The 23,833-nt window shown below is 36.6% G+C and overlaps 1 protein-coding gene across 7 annotated transcripts in view; it reads left to right on the top strand.

Annotated features, from left to right (window-relative positions):
* Positions 1-23,833, top strand: part of ENTHD1 (ENTH domain containing 1) — a 151,018-nt gene that overhangs the window by 42,439 nt on the left and 84,746 nt on the right. For all 7 annotated transcript variants that reach the window (XM_001166227.6, XM_016939206.3, XM_054675910.2 and 4 more), the window contains one exon: positions 15,418-15,536. In XM_001166227.6, the coding sequence (XP_001166227.3) occupies positions 15,418-15,536 (119 nt within the window). The remainder of the gene's footprint in view (positions 1-15,417; positions 15,537-23,833) is intronic.

Raw genomic sequence — 23,833 nt, 5'->3', positions numbered from 1 at the left:
TAAAGGATATAATCGCATGCATCACCAGTTATCAAGAGATTATTAGGACTGAATGGATGAATTTGAAAAAAGGGAACTTGCAGAAATGAGAAATACTACTGAACTAAAAAAATGTATTTAGTGAGCTAGAAGATATGCCTAAAGAAAATGGAAAACATGAAAGTAATATTAATTAAGCCATATGGAGGATACTGCTACAAAGGAATGACAATTAATTACTGTACCAGAAAGCTTCTCATCTTCTACAGTAGAAGCCTGACGACAGTGACACAGTATCTTAGAAATGCTGAAGGAAAATAACAGCCTATAATTGTGTACCAGCAAGACTATGATTTAAGGGTGACGGTGAAATAGTTATTTATAGATGAATAAAAAAACGAAGAGAGTTTACAACCATGAGACCTGCATTAAAGGGTATACTTCAAAAAGAGGAAAATTGTTCCAGAAAGATAGTTGAAAATTCAAGAGAGAATAATGAATAAATGGTAAACACACACATAAATATAGATATGTATGTATAATAAACATTTGATATATAAATCTAATTTTTGAGTTAAGAAAAAGACAACTAGAATAGTGGGTAGCCACGGTATGTAAGTGGGGGTGGGCAGGTCCAGAGTTGTGTTCTAAAGGTCCTTGTGTTTTTAAGAGAAGGTAATGAATATTCTTCGACTGTAAACTTTTAAAGGTAAACGTGCATGATAAACTTTCAAGAATAAACTTTAAAAGAAGAGAAATAGAGTGCATAAATTCCAGACAAGTAGCAAGAAGAAGCAGAATGAGAAAAAAATAAAATTTTATAAAGGGCAAAAAGCATAAAGTGGAACAAATGGAAATTAAAAAGTAAAATAAATAATAGAAATAAGCCCAGATAGATTAATAACCACAGTAAATAGTAATAGATTAAACTCACCTATTAAAAGGCAGAGACTATCAGATTGGGGAAAGAGAAATCCAGATATATGCTGCAAGCATAAATTCACATAAAGATTGAAAGCAATGTATGGAAAAAGGTAAGTCAGGCATATACAAACTAAAAGAAGGCTAGTGTAGGTACTTAATAACAGACAAAGGAGACTTTAAAGCCAAGAGCATTAAGGATAATAATAAGATGCTCAATTTCCCAGGAAGATGTAGTATTTCCAAATGTGAATATACCCAGTAAAATAACTTCAAAGTATATAAAGCAAAAGTTGGTAGAACTACAGGAATAAATTGAAATATCTACCATCATAGTAGATAATTTTAAAACATCTTTATTGATAGGTGAAGGACATAAAACTTTTTTAAGTATGGATTTTATAACTGATTATATGTGTTATAAAGGAAGTCTTTACATTTCCAAAAATCTGTTTCACAGAGGACACGTTTTCTGACCAAAATACCATTAAATTTGAAGTTAACAAAAAATATAAATAAAAAATTTCCATATATTTGAATGTGGGACTATTTCTTTTAGAATAAGGTGGAAGAAAAGGACATCAGTTCTCCTTGCTACGTCAGCTTTGTAGTGGAGGTCCTAGCCATCACAGTAAAACAAGCAAGAGAAATTAAAAATGTAAGTATCAAAATGGAAGAAACGAGCATCATTTGTAAATGATAGGATTTTCATATAGAAAACTTCAAAAGATCTACAGACATATTAAAAATAGTGAGTTTTAGAAAGATGGCTGGCTATAACATCAAAACATAAAATCAAGTTATATTCTATATATCAGTAACAAATATTAAACATAATTTTTAAGATACCATTTATAATAGCTAAAAATCTTGATTTAGGAATAAGTCTTACAAAAGAAGTACAAAATCTGTACACTGTAGGTTATAATGTTTAATTGAAATACATTAAAGACCTATATAAATGGAAAGATATTCCATGTTTATCAAAATAATAATGTAAACATGTCAGTTCTCTCCAAATTGTCTAGATTTAGTGGAGGGTTTCTCAGCCTTGGTACTATTGATATTTTGAAACAGATCATTCTTTGTTGTGGGAGCTGTGCATTGTAGGGTAGTTAGCATCATCCCTGGCCTGTACCCACTGGACGCTATTAGCAAACATCCCTTTCTGTTGTATTGAATCAAAAAAGTCTGCAGACATTGCCAAATGTCCCCTGGGGGCCAAATTGTTCCCAGTAGAGAACCGCTGATTCAGTGCAGTTACAATCAAAATCCAAAAAGGATTTTAAGAGTTGAATTTGATGTACTGATTCCAGAGTTTACCTGGAAGAATCAAAAGTTCAAGAGTATCCAAAATGTTCCTAAAATAGAGTAAGGTGGAGGGTTTGCCTTTCTAAATAACAAGACTAAAATTTTACTAATCATGACACTGTGGTATGGATGCAGGATAGGTGCATGGACCAATGGAACAAACCATAACCCTAGAAAACAGACCTGGGCCACTATGGAATCAGTAAATGACAGAAGTGGCATTTTTGAATAGTGGAGAAAAACTGAACTGCTCAATAAATAATACTCGGATAATTTTTTATCCATATTGTAAAAATGAAATGAGGTCTCTACCTGGATGAATTAAGGATTTAAAGGTAAAAAGGCAAAACTTTGAAATGTTTAGAAGAAAATTTAGAATATATTTTTTACATTGAAATAGGGAAGTATTTCATAAACAGAAAAAGTGCACATTATTTTTTAAAAGTGTTTATGAATTTGACATTTGTGGTAGGCAGAGTTTTGAGGATAAGCCCCATGACCCTTGCCTATATACAGTCCTCTCCCCTTATGAGTGTGGACAGAACCTGTGAATATGATGAATTACCACCCCCATGATTGTTATATTCTAAGGCAAAAAATGTATTATGCTGGTAGGCCCTATCTAATCAGATGAGTCCTTTAAAAGCAGAGAGTTGGCTGGGCACTGTGGCTCATGCCTGTAATCCCAGCACTTTGGGAGGCCAAGGTGGGTGGATCATGAGGTCAGGAGATCAAGACCATCCTGGCCAACATGGTGAAACCCTGTCTCTACTAAAAATACAAAAATTAGCTGGGCGTGGTGGTGCATGCCTGTAATCCCAGCTACTCGGGAGGCTGAGGCAGGAGAATCACTTGAACCCAGGAGGCGGAGGTTGCAGTGAGCCAAGACTGTGCCACTGCACTCCAGCCTGGTGACAGAGACTCCGTCTCAAAAAAAAAAAATTAATTAATTAATTAATTTTAAAAAAATGAAAGCAGAGAGTTTTCTCTAGCTGGTGGCCGAAGAGGGAGTCAGAAAGATTCCAAGTGTGAGAAGGATTTGAAGCGCTATTGTTGGCTTGAAGATGGAGTAATAATGAATGCAAGTGGCCTCGAAGGTGAGAGTGGCCCCTGGTTGCCAGCCAGCAAGGAAATGGGGACTTTAGTCCCACAATTGCAAGGAGCAGAATTCTGCCAACAGCTGGATTGAACTTGGAAGTGGATTCTTCCCCAGGGTTTCCAGATGACAGTTCAGCTTGGCCAACGCCTTGACTTTGGCTTTGTAGAAACAGAGAACGCATTTAACCTGCCTGCACTTCTGACTACAGAACTGCGAGATAATAAATGGTTGTTGTTTTGGGCCACTAAGTTTGTGGTAATTTGTTATAGCATCATTAGAACAAATGATCTTATAGCACCATTAGAAAACTAATAAAACTGTATTACCTTTTATTTTCTGTGCTTTTGGGGTCATATACAAAAGTTCTTTGCCCAGATCAATATCAAGAAGTTTTTCCCCGTTGGGTGTGGTAGCTCATGCCTTTACAGGTGACTCATGCCTCTCAGCACTTTGGGAGATCAAGGCGGAAGGATTTCTTGAGCCCTGGAGTTTGAGACCATCCTGAGCAACACAGCAAGACCCTGTCTTTTTTTTTTTTTAAGTTTGCTAATCAGCTGACTTTTTTTATTTTTATTTATTATTATTATTAAAGTTTTAGGGTACATGTGCACAATGTGCAGGTTACATATGTATACATGTGCCATGCTGGTGTGCTGCACCCATTAACTCGTCATTTAGCATTAGGTGTATCTCCTAATGCTATCCCTCCCCCCTCCCCCCACCCCACAACAGTCCCCAGAGTGTGATGTTCCCCTTCCTGTGTCCATGTGTTCTCATTGTTCAACTCCCATCTATGAGTGAGAACATGCGTTGTTTGGTTTTTTGTCCTTGCGATAGTTTACTGAGAATGATGATTTCCAATTTCATCCATGTCCCTACAAAGGACATGAACTCATCATTTTTTATGGCTGCATAGTATTCCATGGTGTATATGTGCCACATTTTCTTAATCCAGTCTATCATTGTTGGACATTTGGGTTGGTTCCAAGTCTTTGCTATTGTGAATAGTGCCGCAATAAACATACGTGTGCATGTGTCTTTATAGCAGCATGATTTATAGTCCTTTGGTATATACCCAGTAATGGGATGGCTGGGTCAAATGGTATTTCTAGTTCTAGATCCCTGAGGAATCACCACACTGACTTCCACAATGGTTGAACTAGTTTACAGTCCCACCAACAGTGTAAAAGTGTTCCTATTTCTCCACATCCTCTCCAGCACCTGTTGTTTCCTGACTTTTTAATGACTGCCATTCTAAATGGTGTGAGATGGTATCTCACTGTGGTTTTGATTTGCATTTCTCTGATGGCCAGTGATGATGAGCATTTTTTCATGTGTCTTTTGGCTGCATAAATGTCTTCTTTTGAGAAGTGTCTGTTCATATCCTTTGCCCATTTTTTGATGGGGTTGTTTTTTTTTTCTTGTAAATTTGTTTGAGTTCATTGTAGGTTCTGGATATTAGCCCTTTGTCAGATGAGTAGGACTTAAATGTTAGACCTAAAACCATAAAAACTCTAGAAGAAAACCTAGGCATTACCATTCAGGACATAGGCATGGGCAAGGACTTCATGTCTAAAACACCAAAAGCAATGGCAACAAAAGTCAAAATCGACAAATGGGATCTAATTAAACTAAAGAGCTTCTGCACAGCAAAAGAAACTACCATCAGAGTGAACAGGCAACCTACAAAATGGGAGAAAATTTTCGCAACCTACTCATCTGACCCTGTCTCTTAAGAAAAAAAACAAATTAGCTGGACATGGTGGCATGTGCCTGCAGTCCCAGCTATTGAGGAGGCAGAAATGGGAAGATCGCTTGAGCCTGAGCGGTAGAGGCTGCAGTGAGCTGTGATCACACCACTGCACTCCAATCTGGGTGACAGACCAAGACCCTGTCTCAAAAAGAAAATTTTCCCTATGTTTTCTTCTAGTAGTTTTACAGATTCAGGTCTGGCATTTTAAATCTTTTATCCATTTTTAGTTGATTTTTATATGTGTGGTGGATTATCCAGTGTTCCCAGCACCGCTTATCAAAGAAACTGTCCTTTCCCATTGTGTATTCTTGGTACCTTTGTTGATCAGTTGGCCATAATTGCATGGATTTATTTCTGGGCTCTCTGTTCTGTTCCATTGGAACAGATTATACGTCTGGTTTTGTGTCAGAACCACCCTATTTTGATTACTATAGTTTTGTAGTAGATTTTGAGGGGAAAAAAAACCACCATGTAAAAGTGAAAAAAAAAAGCCACAAAATGGGAAAATTTTCCAACGCATATAACTGACAAAGGATTAGTATCCAGAATATATAAAAAATTCTTGCAAATCAATGAGAAAAGAGTAGCTCAACAGAAAAAGAGGAAGCAAATATGAAAATCATTTCTAGAAAAACAGGAAACATGTAAGGCCAAGAAACATTTTTTAAATGCTTAGTTTTGTATTATGTAGTGACAAGAAACAATTATGAATTTTATGAAAGATATAATTTACAATAACTTCAAAAATGAATGCCATATTGTGAGGAATTTTCCTTCTGTTTCTTGAGCTACATTTTCTTCTGCATTTGGGATCTTTCTTTTATGCATGCCATCTCCCTTTCTTTTCCTTTCATGCTTCTCCTTCCCTCCTTCTCTGCTCGTTTTTCTACCGGAATGTGTTTGTTTAGTTGCCAGGCCATTTCTTCACATCTTGCTGATGCTTAGGCAGCTCTCACTAGGCACTGTCTCTTGAAGGTGGTAGAGTATAATGGTTAAGGGCTCAGGTCCTGGAGCCATACTGTCTGCATTTGAATCCTGACTGGTTGTATGACCTTGGACTGGCTACTTAAGCCCTTGTGCTGTAATTTCACCTTCTGTAAAATGGGGTTAACATGGGCCCTGTGAGGGAGTTGTTATAAGAAGTAAATGGGCTAATACAGAGTCAGCACAATAAACTTTGGCTGTTGTTTGTTCAGAAACACTTAGTGATTTCTTGACTCTTCCCACCATATCTGAGATCAGTTTGTTTTCTCCACCAGGCTGCAGTCTGTGGGCTTTTTTTTTTTTTAATCAATTTTTCTGTAGCAGATCTCAGCTGAGGCCATGTATGGTCTTCTTTAGAATACCTGAACTCCGTTCTGTTTTTGAGTCTCTTATACGAGGTCCTGCTCATTCTACCTAGTTGAGGTATGTATCCTATTCCTGTGGGGGAGAGATACCTTCAAGCTTTAGATCCTTCGCCCAGTTCAGTGTCAAACTGTAGCTTTCATGCCTGTTGAAGTGTAAGCACCTTTATTTACGCTGTTACACCCATTTTTTTTCTCTAGCTATTTTCACCTCTCCTCCGTCATAAGTGGGAAGAAAGCATTCTCCATTCAGTTCTCTTTTTTTCCAGACATGTGGATATTGATGAGAACTCTAAGATTGTTGTCATCTTACCAGTATTGCTTTTGGGGGAGAAGGGATGTCCTAGATCTTGTTTCTTTGCTTGGCCACCAGTTATTTTGATTCTTTTTCTTTTAGAAATTTTAGTTATATCTGTTTCTATGTTAGATTGCTATTGACTTTTTAAAAAAACCTTATTGCATACTGGGTGATGGGAATTCTGTGTTGCAGTTTCACTTTGCTATCTTAACCCAGGAGTCAGCCACTGAATATTAAAACTTGCTTTTGTAGTGACTGTTTATTTTTCCTTGTCCCTGGAGCTGAGCATCTAACTTGGTTTGTGAATTTCCCTGTTTCTCATTATTCTTAAGTGAGAACTACTGGCAGTGTCTCAAATTTTATATGCTATTGTTAGCAAAATACTGAAATAAAATTGTCTCAACTCCATTTTTAAGATCTCCAGCAGTAAAGTTGGTTCTTTTTCACTTTTCTTATCTACCTATTTCAAATTTAATTTTAAAAATCTACTTAAACATCTCTGCTTTCTTATTCTTCTCTTTTCACCTTAAAAAATGCCTTTCCCCTAGTAATCTCAAAATTCATCTACCAAGAAAGATGTACAGTAATTGTACATCTTTAATCTCAAAATTCATCTACCAAGAAAGATGTACAGTAATTGTACACTCCATCTCCTGTGTTTTGAAGCATTTCTCAGGTAAATGGAAGCAGAGCAATAAAGCAGAAACATAGAGGTTGTGTCTGTAGTGGATACTGTGGTGTGTCTCCCAGATCCTTGCTTCAAGATCAAGGCACTCTTGAGTTGTGGGAGGGTGTTGGCTGTGGGCTCTCAACTGAATCCTCCTCTGGGAATTCCCAACAGCTGAAGACAGCCTCTTCGTTCAAGGTCATGCCCCCTAGCTAAGGGATCCTACATCAAGGCAGGACAACTGTGAAGAGCCATTCCAGCCTCAAAGCTCCTATAAGGATCAGCTGAGTCCTTTATTGCAAGTGTGCTACAGTTATTGCAACTGCGCTTGCTTGACCCGATCCTTCCTGCCTGCCTCCCTCCTCACTGGTAGTTTCTTTTTTTTTTTTCTTTTATTATTATACTTTAAGTTTTAGGGTACATGTGCACATTGTGCAGGTTAGTTACATATGTATACATGTGCCACGCTGGTGCGCTGCACCCACTAACTCGTCATCTAGCATTAGGTATATCTCCCAATGCTATCCCTCCCCCCTCCCCCCACCCCACAACAGTCCCCAGAGTGTGATGTTCCCCTTCCTGTGTCCATGTGATCTCATTGTTCAATTCCCACCTATGAGTGAGAATATGCGGTGTTTGGTTTTTTGTTCTTGCGATAGTTTACTGAGAATGATGATTTCCAATTTCATCCATGTCCCTACAAAGGACATGAACTCATCATTTTTTATGGCTGCATAGTATTCCATGGTGTATATGTGCCACATTTTCTTAATCCAGTCTATCATTGTTGGACATTTGGGTTGGTTCCAAGTCTTTGCTATTGTGAATAGTGCCTCAATAAACATACATGTACATGTGTCTTTATAGCAGCATGATTTATAGTCCTTTGGGTATATACCCAGTAATGGGATGGCTGGGTCAAATGGTATTTCTAGTTCTAGATCCCTGAGGAATCGCCACACTGACTTCCACAATGGTTGAACTAGTTTACAGTCCCACCAACAGGGTAAAAGTGTTCCTATTTCTCCACATCCTCTCCAGCACCTGTTGTTTCCTGACTTTTTAATGATTGCCATTCTAACTGGTGTGAGATGGTATCTCATTGTGGTTTTGATTTGCATTTCTCTGATGGCCAGTGATGATGAGCATTTTTTCATGTGTTTTTTGGCTACATAAATGTCTTCTTTTGAGAAGTGTCTGTTCATGTCCTTTGCCCACTTTTTGATGGGGTTGTTTGTTTTTTTCTTGTAAATTTGTTTGAGTTCATTGTAGATTCTGGATATTAGCCCTTTGTCAGATGAGTAGGTTGCAAAAATTTTCTCCCATTTTGTAGGTTGCCTGTTCACTCTGATGGTAGTTTCTTTTGCTGTACAGAAGCTCTTTAGTTTAATTAGATCCCATTTGTCAATTTTGTCTTTTGTTGCCATTGCTTTTGGTGTTTTAGACATGAAGTCCTTGCCCATGCCTATGTCCTGAATGGTGCGATCAACTGGAAGAAAGTGTATCAGCAATGGAAGATGAAATGAATGAAATGAAGCAAGAAGGGAAGTCTAGAGAAAAAAGAATAAAAAGAAATGAGCAAAGCCTCCAAGAAATATGGGACTATGTGAAAAGACCAAATCTACGTCTGATTGGTGTACCTGAAAGTGACGGGGAGAATGGAATCAAGTTGGAAAACACTCTGCAGGATATTATCCAGGAGAACTTCCCCAATCTAGCAAGGCAGGCCAATGTTCAGATTCAGGAAATACAGAGAACACCACAAAGATACTCCTCAAGAAGAGCAACTCCAAGACACATAATTGTCAGATTCACCAAAGTTGAAATGAAGGAAAAAATGTTAAGGGCAGCCAGAGAGAAAGGTCGGGTTACCCTCAAAGGGAAGCCCATCAGACTAACAGCGGATCTCTCGGCAGAAACCCTACAAGCCAGAAGAGAGTGGGGGCCAATATTCAACATTCTTAAAGAAAAGAATTTTCAACCCAGAATTTCATATCCAGCCAAACTAAGCTTCATAAGTGAAGGATAAATAAAATACTTTACAGAGAAGCAAATGCTGAGAGATTTTGTCACCACCAGGCCTGCCCTAAAAGAGCTCCTGAATGAAGCGCTAAACATGGAAAGGAACAACCAGTACCAGCTGCTGCAAAATCATGCCAAAATGTAAAGATCATCGAGACTAGGAGGAAACTGCATCAACTAACGAGCAAAATAACCAGCTAACAGCATCATGACAGGATCAAATTCACACATAACAATATTAACTTTAAATGTAAATGGACTAAATGCTTCAATTAAAAGACACAGACTGGCAAATTGGATAAAGAGTCAAGACCCATCAGTGTGCTGTATTCAGGAAACCCATCTCACATGCAGAGACACACATAGGCTCAAAATAAGAGGATGGAGGAAGAGCTACCAAGCAAATGGAAAACAAAAAAAGGGAGGGGGTTGCAATCCTAGGCTCTGATAAAACAGACTTTAAACCAACAAAGATCAAAAGAGACAAAGAAGGCCATTACATAATGGTAAAGGGATCAATTCAACAAGAAGAGCTAACTATCCTAAATATATATGCACCCAATACAGGAGCACCCAGATTCATAAAGCAAGTCCTGAGTGACCTACAAAGAGACTTAGACTCACTGGTAGTTTCTAAGAGCGCTCCCTAATGGCTCTCCCACATGCAAATCTGAGTCTGAGAGTCTGTTTCCTAGGGAACCCAACCTACAATGGCTTTTCCTCTAGATTTAAAATATAGGACAGTAATAATATGTGTACATAAATAGATAATGAGAATAGAGAATAAAGCAAATGGGGCAAAATGTTAACAATTGGTGAATCTGGGATGAAGACCATATGGGCATTCTGTGTACTATTCTTGTTACTTTTCTGTAAGCTTAAAATTATTACAAAATGAAAGTTAAAAAAATACGACAAATACCAACTACTTTAAGATGCTTAAGTTAGCCAGGCGCAGTGGCTCATGCCTGTAATCCCAGCACTTTGGGAGGCCGAGGCGGGTGGATCATGAGGTCAGGAGATCGAGACCACGGTGAAACCCTGTCTCTACTAAAAATACAAAAAATTAGCCAGGGGCAGTCGTGGGTGCCTGTAGTCCCAGCTACTCGGGAGGCTGAGGCAGGAGAATGGTGAACCTGGGAGGCGGAGCTTGCAGTGAGCTGAGATCACGCCACTGCACTCCAGCCTGGGCGACAGAGCGAGACTCCGTCTCAAAAAAAAAAAGATGCTTAACTGTGTGCCAAAACAACGAAATTGGAGTCAAGGTTCCAAATTCACAATTCTGTAAAAGTTAGATATGAACTTAAGCACCATCAGACTTGACTTTTAGATCTTACTAGCTCTTCCTTAGCCCACTGAATATTTTCTATAATGCAATGTATCTGTCTGTTACTAAAAATTAATTTTGTTAAGCAAATTATTTAATTCACTTACATTACACCTAAAAGGACATGGTTATTATATGCTAAATAATAAATGGAACAATTTGGAAATCTGTTCAACTTATGGAGCGTTGCATTTCCAAAATGTATGGTGCATTGCTAATGCCTGATAATTTGAACGTCAGTTTGATATCTCATCTAAGAAATATCGGAGGGTTCACAAGTTCTGCTTTGTGATATTATCTGAGTGGTGCAGGCTCAGTGGGATGTACAGCTTCTTTCTAGATAGTTTCCACAAAGTACTTACAACCTTGGTATCGAAGCACTCATCTTTGAATGACTCAATGGCTTCATTTCCTGCAGCATCATTACTTTTTCCTCTGAGGTTTCTCATTCACATACTAGTCTTCACTGGCTTGTGACTTCACAGTGTCAATTGATAAGTAGCTTACAAGACCAAAGGGATCTCATTTCCACTAAGGAACTATAAGGAACTAAATGTATGTTCTCTCCTACTTGCTTGTGAAAATCCAGAAATAAATGTTATGTAATTACCAAATCTAATTAAGCACACCTCACTTCCAGTGTTATGCTATCTGATACTGAAAGAAAAATTTAATGAGTTTCCATAGGCCCACTATATTCTAATTGCTTTCTTTCTTGCCTTATAAGATAGGTTTACTACATTTAGGCTGTTCTAGGCCAAAGTGCATCTCCAACATGCAAGATATTTTTTCTTTCACAATTCTTGCTATTCTTCAGTTTCTCTCACAATTTACTTCAAAATTGACCATCTGACATTTTTACTAATCTACTTCTGTAATGTCTAAAACCTAAGACCATATGATTTCCAAGATAATTTAGTTGCTGAATGCCGAGCGAGTGATAATGTAGTTGATTAAATCCAGTGAAAGTAGATAGATGATCTAAGCCCCAAGTCACCACTCTTTGCCAATATTAGCTACAAAATCTCCAAGCCCCAAATAAGCTCATTTTAATTATTCACTTTTATGTGAAGTTAAAACAAAATGAAAAGTTACAACCATAAATGAAAGATTCTTATTTCTTCAGTATCTCTGGTATCTACCATACTTTCTCCCTTTGCCCACGTAGTTCCTTCTGCTCAGAGTAATTTCTCTTTGCCTCTACCCTTATTGGAATCCTAGCCATCCTTCAAAGCCTTGTTCAAATTTTACTTCCTCTTTGTGGCTGTTTTTGATTACCCTGGTGCACATTGTTGTTTTCCTCCTTAGAGTATCTGTTCCTAAAATTAATTAATTCAAGAATGTTTAGCATATAATTGTTCTCTGTTTCCTGTAAGTCTGTATGTTAGACTTATATACCTAGTCAGGCTATAAACTTCTAGAAGGTAAAGACTGTGCCTTATATTACCGCTTTTCAGTATTTTTTTTGTTTTGCATAACCCCTAAAATGATTTTGAAACACTATGTACCTCCTCACACATTTTTGAGTTGATATATGAAGTTTTATAAGTATAAATAACTGCAAAGGATATAATTCTGGCACATTGTAAATATTGACATTAAGGACAAAAGAAAAGAAAAAACAAGCAAACTGTTAAGTTATATGCATCTTTTAAATGTATCTAAAGGAATCTAAATACCATTGTGATTGATAACTGTAGTCATTCATTTAAAAAAAATACATGAAGTCCTTAACTGTTAGAAATTTTACATTATTCCCTTTTCTCTCTGAAGTCATATGTTTATTCTACATTTCTTGCAGAATTTTATTCTAATATAAAATATTTTTATGCTTGGAAATCTTCTCTACATCAAATAGATATAAAATTGAAATTATTTTTCTAAATTTTCTCTGACCAAAGGTTTTAATATTTCTTCTAGATTGACTTATTACAATTATTGTTAGTATGCAGTCAATCAAAACCACATAAATGCATTATAAATCTGTATGAATATTTGTTAAATATAATTTTATTAGAAATATATGGTTTTATGAGATAATTGGAACTGCTCGTTTGCCCACATAGGAATGTGACTGATTGCTAGCTACAAGCAGGGCTCAGCAGAAATCCTGCCTCTATTTTATTTATATTTGTATAAAGATAAATGCTGAGAAAACTTGTTCACCTAAATCATAGATGGGACAAGAAGGTGCTTTATTATAATAGTGTCAGTCAATTCTATGAATTTCTTCCAAGTAATATGCTGGAAATTATATAGTGATTTATTATAAAATATATTTTTATCTCTTGTTGACTGTTAACTCGATGAAGTCATTTTTCAGTGTTGCTAAAAGCAAAGAATTAGAAACACCCTACTTAGAAAAAGACTTGTTAAACAGTCATAAGGAGTAATTTACTTTCTCAATTTCTGGGAACAATACCAAAAAAATTCATACTAAAATTTACTAAATAACTATTAATTAAACCTGTTATACTTTAATTTAACCGAATATACTCAGAAAGTGTGAGAAAAATTAAAATATTAATTGCAGTATATCTGTCAATACAATTTTTTGAGAAAATGATTTTATTGTATCATATGCTGTAAATATACTTTCATCAACTCTACAGAACCTCAGATTTGGTTCATTCAATTTTTGGAAAATATTTACCATATAATCTAGGTTGGCAAAGCCAACTCTCATTGTTAAGACAACTAGCCAAATCAGATTTAAAGTTTCCTTCAGAAAATGTCTTACTTTATTCAAATAAATGTATAAACAGATGTTGTCCTGATTGTCTTCACACTCCTGAATCCTTTCCTAAGATGGATGGCAAAGGCATGCAGCCTCATCAGGAGTTTGTTGCATTGGTGACATATGGCACCCCTGCCTCTCATGCTTGCCTGGCTTTACTCCCAGGGGACTCTTCCTTAGGAATAATGCATTCTTTGATAATAGGTGAGGAATGAAAAACACAAGGACATTAAACAAAACTTGTCATCTGTCCTGCTGCCTCGTACTGTAATATATCAGAATACCAAACATGCTGGTGTGGACCAAAATACCTTGTTATTTATGCCATGCTTTCCCATTACAAGAAATGTCTGGACAGACAGACCATTAGTTTTTTTCTGCTTTGATTAAAGGAGGCTTCCTCTATGTTCGTATTTTTAACTATTATTTGGTGCCTTAGAGGTTCTTATGCTTGGGAAGATATCATAATAAGATGGGTGAGGATATGCCTTTCTTTTGTAAAATGGGAGAAAATTGATTATTGGAGGGAAAGGGGAAAGAACTAGCCTGATACCTCTGCATAGTTGCATTCTCAGGCAGATCAGTTTTTGGTAAGAACATAGGTGGAAGTTGCGGATCTGGAAATTGCTTCCTTTAAAACTATCTATGCCCACCTAGCCCTTGAGAAATCTTTACATATCTCCAGTAGTGTGTATATACCAATTTGAAGGTAGTTTTTCTTATACTTCTTATTGTGCCCAATGATATGCTGAGATAGAGTTGGTACTGATACTTTCAGATTAGACTTTTTAGAGTTGGTACTAATATATAGTAATTAACATAGCAAGGGAAAGATTAGGACTATGAAAATATTGTTTAGCAAAAAGATATAAACAGAAATATCAGTTTATTTTCACTGGTTGTATTAGTACATTCTCAAATTGCTATAAAGGACTACCTGAGACTGGGTAATTGATAAAGAAAAGAGGTTTAATTGGTTTATGGTTCTGCAGGCTGTACAGGAAGCATGGCTGAGGAAGCCTCAGGAAACTTACAATCATAGCGGAAGGCAAAGGGGAAGCAAGAATGTCCTACATGGCTGGAGAAGGAGGAAGAGAGCGAAGCGGGAGGTGCTACACACTTTTAAACAACCAGCTCTCATGAGAATCCACTATCACAAGAACAAGGGGGAAATCTGCCCCATGAACCAATCACCTCCCACCAAGCCCCTCCTCTTAACATTGGTGATTACAATATGACATGAGACTTGGGTGGGGACACAAATCCAAACCATATCACAGGTGTATTCTTTTATGTTCAAATCAAAATTTAAAAATTGTGTTGAGTTCTTTTATCTAATAATCTATACATTTCTGATTAGTTTCTCTTAGAACACATCAAATTCACACTGCAGTAATAAAGTTCTTTAAAATATGAATTAAAATAATTAGTTCTCATTCCTGCTTTGCTAAAATTTTATTTGAATACTTTTCACTTTTTCAAACTCTATTTTCTATACTACATTAAACCTTATTTTTTAGAAAAGATGACTAAGTAATGTTATAACAGAGTTGTTGATGTAGGAAAGGGCTAGAATTTAAATTATTTTTCTAAATTTTCTCTGACCAAAGATTTTAATATTTATTCTAGATTGACTTATCATAATTATTGTTAGTATGCAGTCAATCAAAACCACATAAGTGCATTATAAATTTGTATGAATATTTGTCAAATATAAAGAAAATAATTTTATTTTCTTAAGAATTTAAGTTGTATTTTTAAAATCAGTCTGAACTTCTCACTTATTACAAAGAGACATATTAAAGTGATTAACACTCATAGGTTACCACTGGCAGATGGTTTATATTTAGCAGGAAAAAAGGTATCTTCAGAAGTGATTAACTTACAAATTGGGAACTAATATAAAAACATAACTGTGTTTTGCCAAAGTAAAATCTTAGCTTTATATTGTTGACAGAAAATGTGTGCAAGGCAGGATTGAAACAAGAGCATTGCCAAGATGTTCATTTGCCTACAGAAACTATGTTGTCCCAGGAAACACTTCCACTCAAGATTCATGGTTGGAAATCAACAGAGGTAAGTCTATAGTTTCCTATAGCTGCTGTAATAAATCACTGCAAGTTTTGTGCCTTAAAACAAACAAATTTATTATCTTCTGTAGGTTAGAAGCCTGACCCAGGGCTCACTGGGCTAAAATCAAGGTGTCCGTAGGGCTGTGTTCTTTCTGGAGGCCCTAGCGGATGATGTGTTTTTATGTTTTGGGTTTTTTTTAAATTTGTCTTTTGCAGCTTCATGTGTTCCAAGAGAAATTGTGCTTGTCTTTTAACTTTGCTTTTGGTGTCTTTTGTTATTCAGGGCTTTAAATATTAATAAGGTCAAATTATCAAAGTTTTATGGTCTGTGCTATTAAAAAAATCTTGAGAAATTATTTCTTACCCTAATATAATAAAATCTCTTATTTTTTCTTCTAAGTGTTGAGGTCCTTATGTCCTCTAGAATTTTTCTGTATAGTAGAAGATAGAGTCCTTCTTTGTACCCTTGTGGATAGGCAATATTTAATTTGTTGAATAGTCTTTTTCTACCCATTAAAAAGAATTCTTACTATGAAATAATTGTATACTCACAGGAAGTTGCAAAAATAGTACAGAGTCCCGTATGCCCTTCTCTCAGCTTGTGCCACTGTTGGCATGTTGTATGGTTGCAGCGCAACATCAAAACCAGAAAACGGATATTGGTATATTAATTACTACCAACTGGATTGCAGCCCTTATTCATTGTTCAACTTTTCAATTCACTGTTCAGATTTTTAAACTTGCATTTGTGTTTTTGTGTGTGTGGTTCTATGTAATTATATCCCATGTATAGATACGTGTAAACAGAACCACAATGAAGATATAGAACTGTTCCATCACCACAAAAGAAGTGCCTCGTGCTACCCACCCCACTCCCAACTCATCCTCTGGCAATAATAATTTCTCCATCTCTGCAGTGTTTGTCATGTCTAGAATGTTATATAAATGGAATGAGACAGTATGCAGCCTTTTGAGATGGAATTTTTTCACTCAGTGTAATGCTCCTGGGGGGCCGACAGGTTGTCACATGAATCAGTAACGCATCCCTTTTTGTTGCTGAGTATGTTCCACTGTCAGGATATACCAGATTTTGTTCAACCATTCATTCATTGAAGAATATTCGGATGTTTCCTTCTTTAGCTATGATGAATAAAGTTGCTGTGAATATTTGTGTACATATTTTTGTGTGAAGTTTTCATATCTCAGGGATAAATGTCAGAGAGTTGTAGGGTTGTACGGTAAGTGCGTGCCAAGTTTTGCAAAAATAGTCAAACTATTTTCCAGAGTGGCTATACCATTTTATATTCCCATGAGCAATACATAAAAGATCCAGTAGCTCCGCATCCTAACCAACTTTTGGTATTACTGCTATTTTAATTTTAGCTCTTCTAATAGGTCTGTAATGATATCTCATTGTGATTTTAATTTGCATTTTCCAAATGGCTAATGATGTTGAATATCTTTTCATGTGCTTATTTGTGGCATTATAACTTATCTTTGACCTTATTCATATGTTCACATCTTTTATCCATTTTCTAATTGAATTGGTTTTCTTTTTACCATTGAGTTTTGAGTTCTTCACATATTCTGGATGTAAGTTCTTTGTCAGATACGTGATCTGTGTATATTTTCTCTCCATTTGTGGCTTGTGTTTTCTTTTTAACAATATCTTTCACAGAGCAAAATTTTAAGATTTCAATGAAGTCAAATTTTTCAGTTTTTGAAAATCATGCATTTGGTGTCATATCTAAGAACTCTTTGCCTAAACAACGTCACACAGGTTTTCTCCTAAAAGTGTCATGTTTTACGTTTAGGTCTGTGATCTAATTTTGAATTAATTTTTGTGTAAGGTGTGAAGTATATAGATAAAGGGCTTTTAATTTTTTTTTTTTTTTTTTGCCCAAGTATATCCAGTTGTTTCAACACTATTTGTTGAAAAGACTTAATTTTACTACAGTATGCGTAAGTGTGGTTTTCTTTTCTTTCCTCTTTCTCACCCATGGGACTTTTCAGTTGCAGGATTTTTCATCTGTATTTAGTCCTGTGAAAGTTATCTCGATTTTTCTTCAAACATTTTCTACTGTTGATTTTCACTTTTTTATCTTTCTTGGACTCTTATTATCTGGATATTAGTAATTCTCTTTCTATCTTTATATCTCTTCACTTTTCTTTATAGTTTCTATTTGTTTTCTCATTTTCCTGTGAGTTCCTCAATTTGATCTTCCAGCTTAGTAATTTATTCTCAGCTATATCCATTCAATTTTAAATATCATCTATATTCTCTATTTCAACTATTCTATTTTTATATGTAATATTCAGTATTTATGTTTCTTCTTTATATCATGTCTTCCTGTTTCATATTACTTATATCCCTTTTTATTTATCTTGGTATGTTTAGTAAATTTATTTTAAATCCTTGGTCTATGTTTTCTAATATCTGGGCTTCTGATGAAATCAGTGATTCAGTTTTTAATTTTTCTTTTGAAATAGTTATGCTCCTCCAATGAATGGCTGGTTATCTTTAGAGGTAATGGCTGCTTTTTTTTAGGATTGCTAAAGGCTAGAGCTTAATCTGTCTGCTCCCTATCAGCTTAAGTGGGAGGTGAAGGAAATGGACTCTAGAGTGAAGAGTGTTTCTTCCCCTTCACCCCCATAAGACCTAAGCTGATCATTCCTCATCCTAAGGATCAATGCCTCAAGTTAGGAAGTAATTCTTAATACCCCAAGAAGAAGTAGCCTTAGGGGGAGACACTTCTTAAATTGCAAACCACATGCCCACCTGGGGGACAGGAAGAGGAAGGGTGAAGAAGCATCTTCCCAAGCCTACCCCAGTCGCCCCCAAATTTTCTCAGCTCCTTGCCCACTCGGCTTCTGCACAGACTGGAAGGTACTCCTGCGTACAGCTGCCTGAGTCCCAGTAGCTGTGGAGGCCAGTTGCAGGGCAGCAAATGGAGTGTCATTATGATACTTTCTTCCTATGTTATCTTGTCACTGCAGACTCCCTTCCTTCCGTCCCAGGATAAAGCCAGCACCGACACCCCTACTCACTCTCACACAAATTTACCAGTTCAAAAGAGCTCTGTGTCTCCCCAGGGGCCTTTCAGTTTCCTTCTCATTTTGATGTCGTTCCTTTATAGTACCTCCTGGGTTGATCTTGTGAGAGGGAGCCACCAGAACCAGGAGCAGGACTCGCTGTTCTTTCTGCAGTGTTCTGCGACCTTCTCAGACATAGTATCTACTTAACTCCTGTTTGCACTTTCACATGACAACTCACATCTTTAATTTTAGCATATAGCTCTTCAAACATTACTTTTCCTCCATCTCCTTGAACACTTTTTCTGCTTAATTTCCGTTAAATATACATTGGATTACTCTGTCATTTTTAATGGCTTTCAGCAGCTTTTTAAAACTTTTTTTTGTTTCATATCTCCATGCTGCATTGTGATTAGATCATCTTTCAATTCATTTATTCTCCTTTCATAGGTGCCCACTTAGAATTTTTCTGTCTAGTGAGGTATTTATTTATTTATTTATTTTAGAAACAGAGTTTCCCTCTGTTGCCCATGCTGGAATGCAGTGGAATGATCATAGCTCACTGTAACCTCAAACTCATGGGTGCAAGCGATCTTCCCACCTCAGCCTCCCAAGCAGCTGGGAGTCCATCACTATGCCTGGCTAATTTTAAAAATATTTTGTAGAGACGAGGTCTTACTATATTGCCGAGGCTAGTCTCAAACTCCTGGCCTCAAGTGATCCTCCCGCCTTGGCCTCCCAAAGCACTGGGATTACAGGCATGAGCCACCACACTCTGCCAGGTTTTTATTTCAATAACTCTATTTTTCATTTAGAGAACCTCTCATTGCTTCTTAAGTATATCCATTTGTACTTATTTCATATCTGCCTGTTTTTATTTCTTGATTTATTCCGGTAAATTAAATGTTATCCTTTTCATTATATTTTAAGACTACGTGTACTCAGTTTTAAATACTTTCTATATATTTTGTTTGTTTGTTTTGTTTTTTGAGACAGAATTTTGCTCTTGTCAGCCAGGCTGGAGTGTAGTGGCGTGATCTCGGCTCACTGCAACCTCCGCCTCTGGGGTTCAAGCGATTCTCCTGCCTCAGCCTCCCAAGTAGCTGGGTATACAGACGCCCGCCACTACACCTGGCTAATTTTTTACATTTTTAGTAGAGATGGGGTTTCACCATGTTGGCCAGGCTGGTCTTGAACTCCTGACCTCAGGTGATCCGCCCGCCTTGGCTTCCCAAAGTGTTGGGATTACAGTCATGAGCCACCGTACCTGGCCCCTATATTTCTTTATTATATTGACTTTTTCAGGAGTGAATTTGGTTTTCTTTCTGTGTTTTAGAGTATTGGATTATAAGCTCATCTTGAGTAGCTCAAGTTTTTGTTTTTGTTTCTTAATCTTTCTGTGTCCTTTCTCCTTCCTGCTTAACAGTCTTTCATTTTGCCTCCTCCTGACACCCAGAACTATTCATCCACATTCAGGACTTACTGGCAGCTTGGGATTGCTTTCTTTTGCTGGTATCAGAGATATTGCAGATCTGGTCCCTAGACCAAAGGATGCTGTGTTTTAATTGCTAGAGAGGTTTGTGTTCTCTCACCTATCCGAGTCTAATACTTTTAGAAGCCACAACCCCAGGCTGTGACTGATGACAGGTTATTTCAGCTTCCTTTGTAAGTGGGGATCCTAATACCTGAGCATAATCTCAAGCAGGGATCCATATTCAGCACTCCTATCTTGAATTGACACTGTAGCCTTCAGCAGTTGAGCTCCTGATTTTCTCTGACATTTTCTGTACCCAGAGCCCCAAAGGTCCACAGCTTCAGCCTCTCCTTACCATTATTTGTTTCTGTTCCATGAAGATGTTAATCTTGGTTTTGAGCATGACTATATCTTTTTAATTTTCACATTTGCATTTTCTCTCTCATTGCTCTATATTTGGAGAAGGGAGACATCCCCAAAGTATGAACATACAGAACCATCTTGGCTAGAAATCCGTTTCACTCATGACTGTGAAATTATCTCATTAATTCGTTTTTCTGTTTGTTGTCTGTTTCTCCCACTAGAAGGAAATCTTCTTGAGTAGAGACCTTTTTAGTCTTTATTCATTGCTGAATCTTCAGTTGACAAATTTTTGTCAACTGAAGAAATGAATGAATAATAGACAGTAAATGAACGTTAGCTTCTCTTTTTTTCCTGTGAAAGATGCTTGTTTAGTCTTGTGCTCAGAGTGCTTTTCTTAGTGTTCCCTGCTGCAATTCCTATAAGGAAGGTTGGAATTATTATTATTATTTTTTACTTTCTGTTCCTGATGCCTTTCCCCAACCCAATTAGGTATCGGATTCAATTGTTTTTCTAACAGCTTAGAAAGGTACATAAAATTAAAATTTCGCTGTTCTTTAATTTCGTAATAGCTCACTGACTGAAAAGACATAGATTATTTTAGGGGCGGGGCACAGTGGCTCGCACCTGTAATTCCAGCATTTTGGGAGGCCGAGGTGGACGGATCACTTGAGGTCAGGAGTTCAAGACCAGCCTGGCCAACATGGTGAAACCCCATCTCTACTAAAAATACGAAAATTACCGGGCGTGGTGGTGTGTACCTGTAATCCCAGCTACTCGGGAGGCTGAGGCAGGAGAATTGTTTGAACCTGGGAGGCGGAGGTTGCAGTGAGCTAAGATTACACCACTGCACTCCAGCCTGGGTGACAGAGTGAGACTCCATCTCAGGTGTGTGTGTGTGTGTACACACATAGATTATTTTAAAAGATAAAACAACAGGGCATAGTGATGTGTGTCTGTAGTTCCAGCTACTTGGGAGCCTAAGGCAGGAGGATCACTTGAGCCCAAGGAGTTTGCAACTGTAGATAGTATGCTATGATTACACCTGTGAATAGCCACTGCATTCCAACCTAGGCAACATAGTGAGACCCCCATCTGTAAAATAAATAAATAAATAAAATTTAAAGATAAGACATTAAGTCAAAAATTATGTTATGTTATTTATTTATTTATTTATTTATTTATTGAGACAGAGTCTCTCTATGTCACCCAGGCTGAAGTGCACTGGCACGATCTCGGCTCACTTCAGCCTCTGCCTCCCAGGTTCAAGTGATTGTCCTGCCTCAGCCCTCCAAGTAGCTGGTACTATAGGTGCCTGCCACCATGCCCGGCTAATTTTTGTATTTTTAGTAGAGACAGGGTTTCACCAGGCTGATCTTGGCCAGGCTGATCTTGAACCCCTGACCTCAGGCAATCCACCCGCCTTGGCCTACCAAAGTGCTGAGATAACAGGCGTGAGCTACCGTGCCCAGCCAAAATGATTTTAAAATTTGAGATCAGCCTATTTTCTGCTGATGGCTTTTGAGGTAGAAAATAGACTTGAATAATCCTATGTGCTTTGGAACGAAAGAAATAAATTGTCACCTAATTTTTTTTTGTATCTGTCTTTAAATCCTGATTACTCTTGTTTATTCCTTACTTCAGAGAAACTCAGTGTTATTGATCTACATTACATCTTATTTCAGTGAGAAAAAATGTTGCATTTCTCTCAAAAGAAGTTTAGAAGTTGGATTTTCCTTTTTCAAAGCATCACTGTATTATAACAATATCCCATTATCCTCTTGACAAGCATCTTTTCTTATTACTATTAGGAGCATTTGTTACATTCCAATATGTCCTCTTCAGTAGTCTGCTCTTGTAGCAGAAGACAAAACCTAGTAAGTTGAACAGTAAATCTAATTGTTGTTGTCAAATGTACTACATCTACAGAATGAGAAATAAATGATTGCTTAGGCAGAATGAGGGGCGCTTAAAATATCTCTTAAAAATGTAAATAGAAACCTCTTTAACTATTCTCATTTTATAAATGAAAGAAAAATTATCTTAAATGCAGTAAACAAAATTCATAACAGAATAGAGCTTTTAAAAGCAGAACAGGGCTTGCCTAAATGTTACTTTCGAAACTAAGGAAAGACTTTAAATTTATGACAGACATGATCTGTTTTCTCTCTATATATACTGCCCAGGATTTTTATTAGTAGATTTGCTAGTGAATAAGGCTATTTGCAGCTTTTCATCACCTCAAAAGACCTTACTCTTTTCCTGTTTGAGGAGATTCAACAATGAGGTTGTGATGTTTTTGGTCGCAGTTGTTTCCATAGAAACAGATAGAGATACTATGAATTGGTTCACACAAAATTAAAGCTGACCGAAACCTTCAGTCTAGTTGTGATTTACTAAATTGATAGTGATACACAATAAATATTTGTTTCCTACTGCCTTCATTTGTTATTTTGCTAAATGAAGAGTATACATTTTTATCTTTTGGTTTATTGGGATGCCATTTATTATATTTCCTAAAATTTGATCTCACCAAAGTTGTTAGAGAAATGGAAATTCTACTTATTCTAATTATGTTAATTCATTTTTCTTGTATCTTTTTGCTACGTCATTGTTTTATGCTTAAAAGGTTTTTTTTATTTTCATGCTTGTACTCTTGTTACTTCTTTTTAAATTAGAAAGCACTTATTGAAAAGTGTTCAGACAACATCAAAGGGTAAAGAGTACAGAGCAGGGTGGCTCCTTACTCCTCCATGCTTCTCAAGTTCCTTTCCCCAGAGGCAACTCCAGCAGTTTCCAGTGATTTTGGGGGGAAATTTTGTGTCTACACATTTCTTTTACCTAACTGGTCTCATTCAATATGTATTGCTCTGCAACACGCTTTGAACTGAACAATATATCATGGACATCTTTCTGTATAATAAATGTAATCATTCAATGTATATTTCAAGATATGCTTTTTTAGTAAACTACATCTTATAGACATTTTTCTATATCAGTACATATTGCTGTGCTGTATTCTTTATCTATATACGTATACACATATATATATATATAATCTTAGCCATTTCCTATTGGTAATCACTTGGCTCTTTCATGTTTTTGCCTGTTAAAGCAAAGTTGCAATAATAATCCTTGTACATATATTTTTATGATGCTGTCTCAGAAGGGGAATTGCCAAAAGGTTATGCTTATTTTTAATTTTGAAAAATGCTGCCAAATTATTCTCCTAAAAGTTGTACCAGTTTACTGGTACACAGTACTGGCATACAGTTTATACAGTCTATCATCTTGATTCCCCTCATCTTTGCAAATACTGTTATCAAAAGTTTTCATTTTTGTCAATCTGAGAGGAAGAAAATTTTTATTTTAATTTTTTACTGTAACTTTTTATGTGTTTATTGGGCATGTTTGTTTCTTTTTACTGTTAACTC

Source organism: Pan troglodytes, chromosome 23 (assembly GCF_028858775.2).
Source record: "Pan troglodytes isolate AG18354 chromosome 23, NHGRI_mPanTro3-v2.0_pri, whole genome shotgun sequence".
NCBI classification, from domain to species: Eukaryota; Metazoa; Chordata; class Mammalia; order Primates; family Hominidae; genus Pan; species Pan troglodytes.
This window is presented reverse-complemented; position numbering and strand designations above follow the sequence as displayed.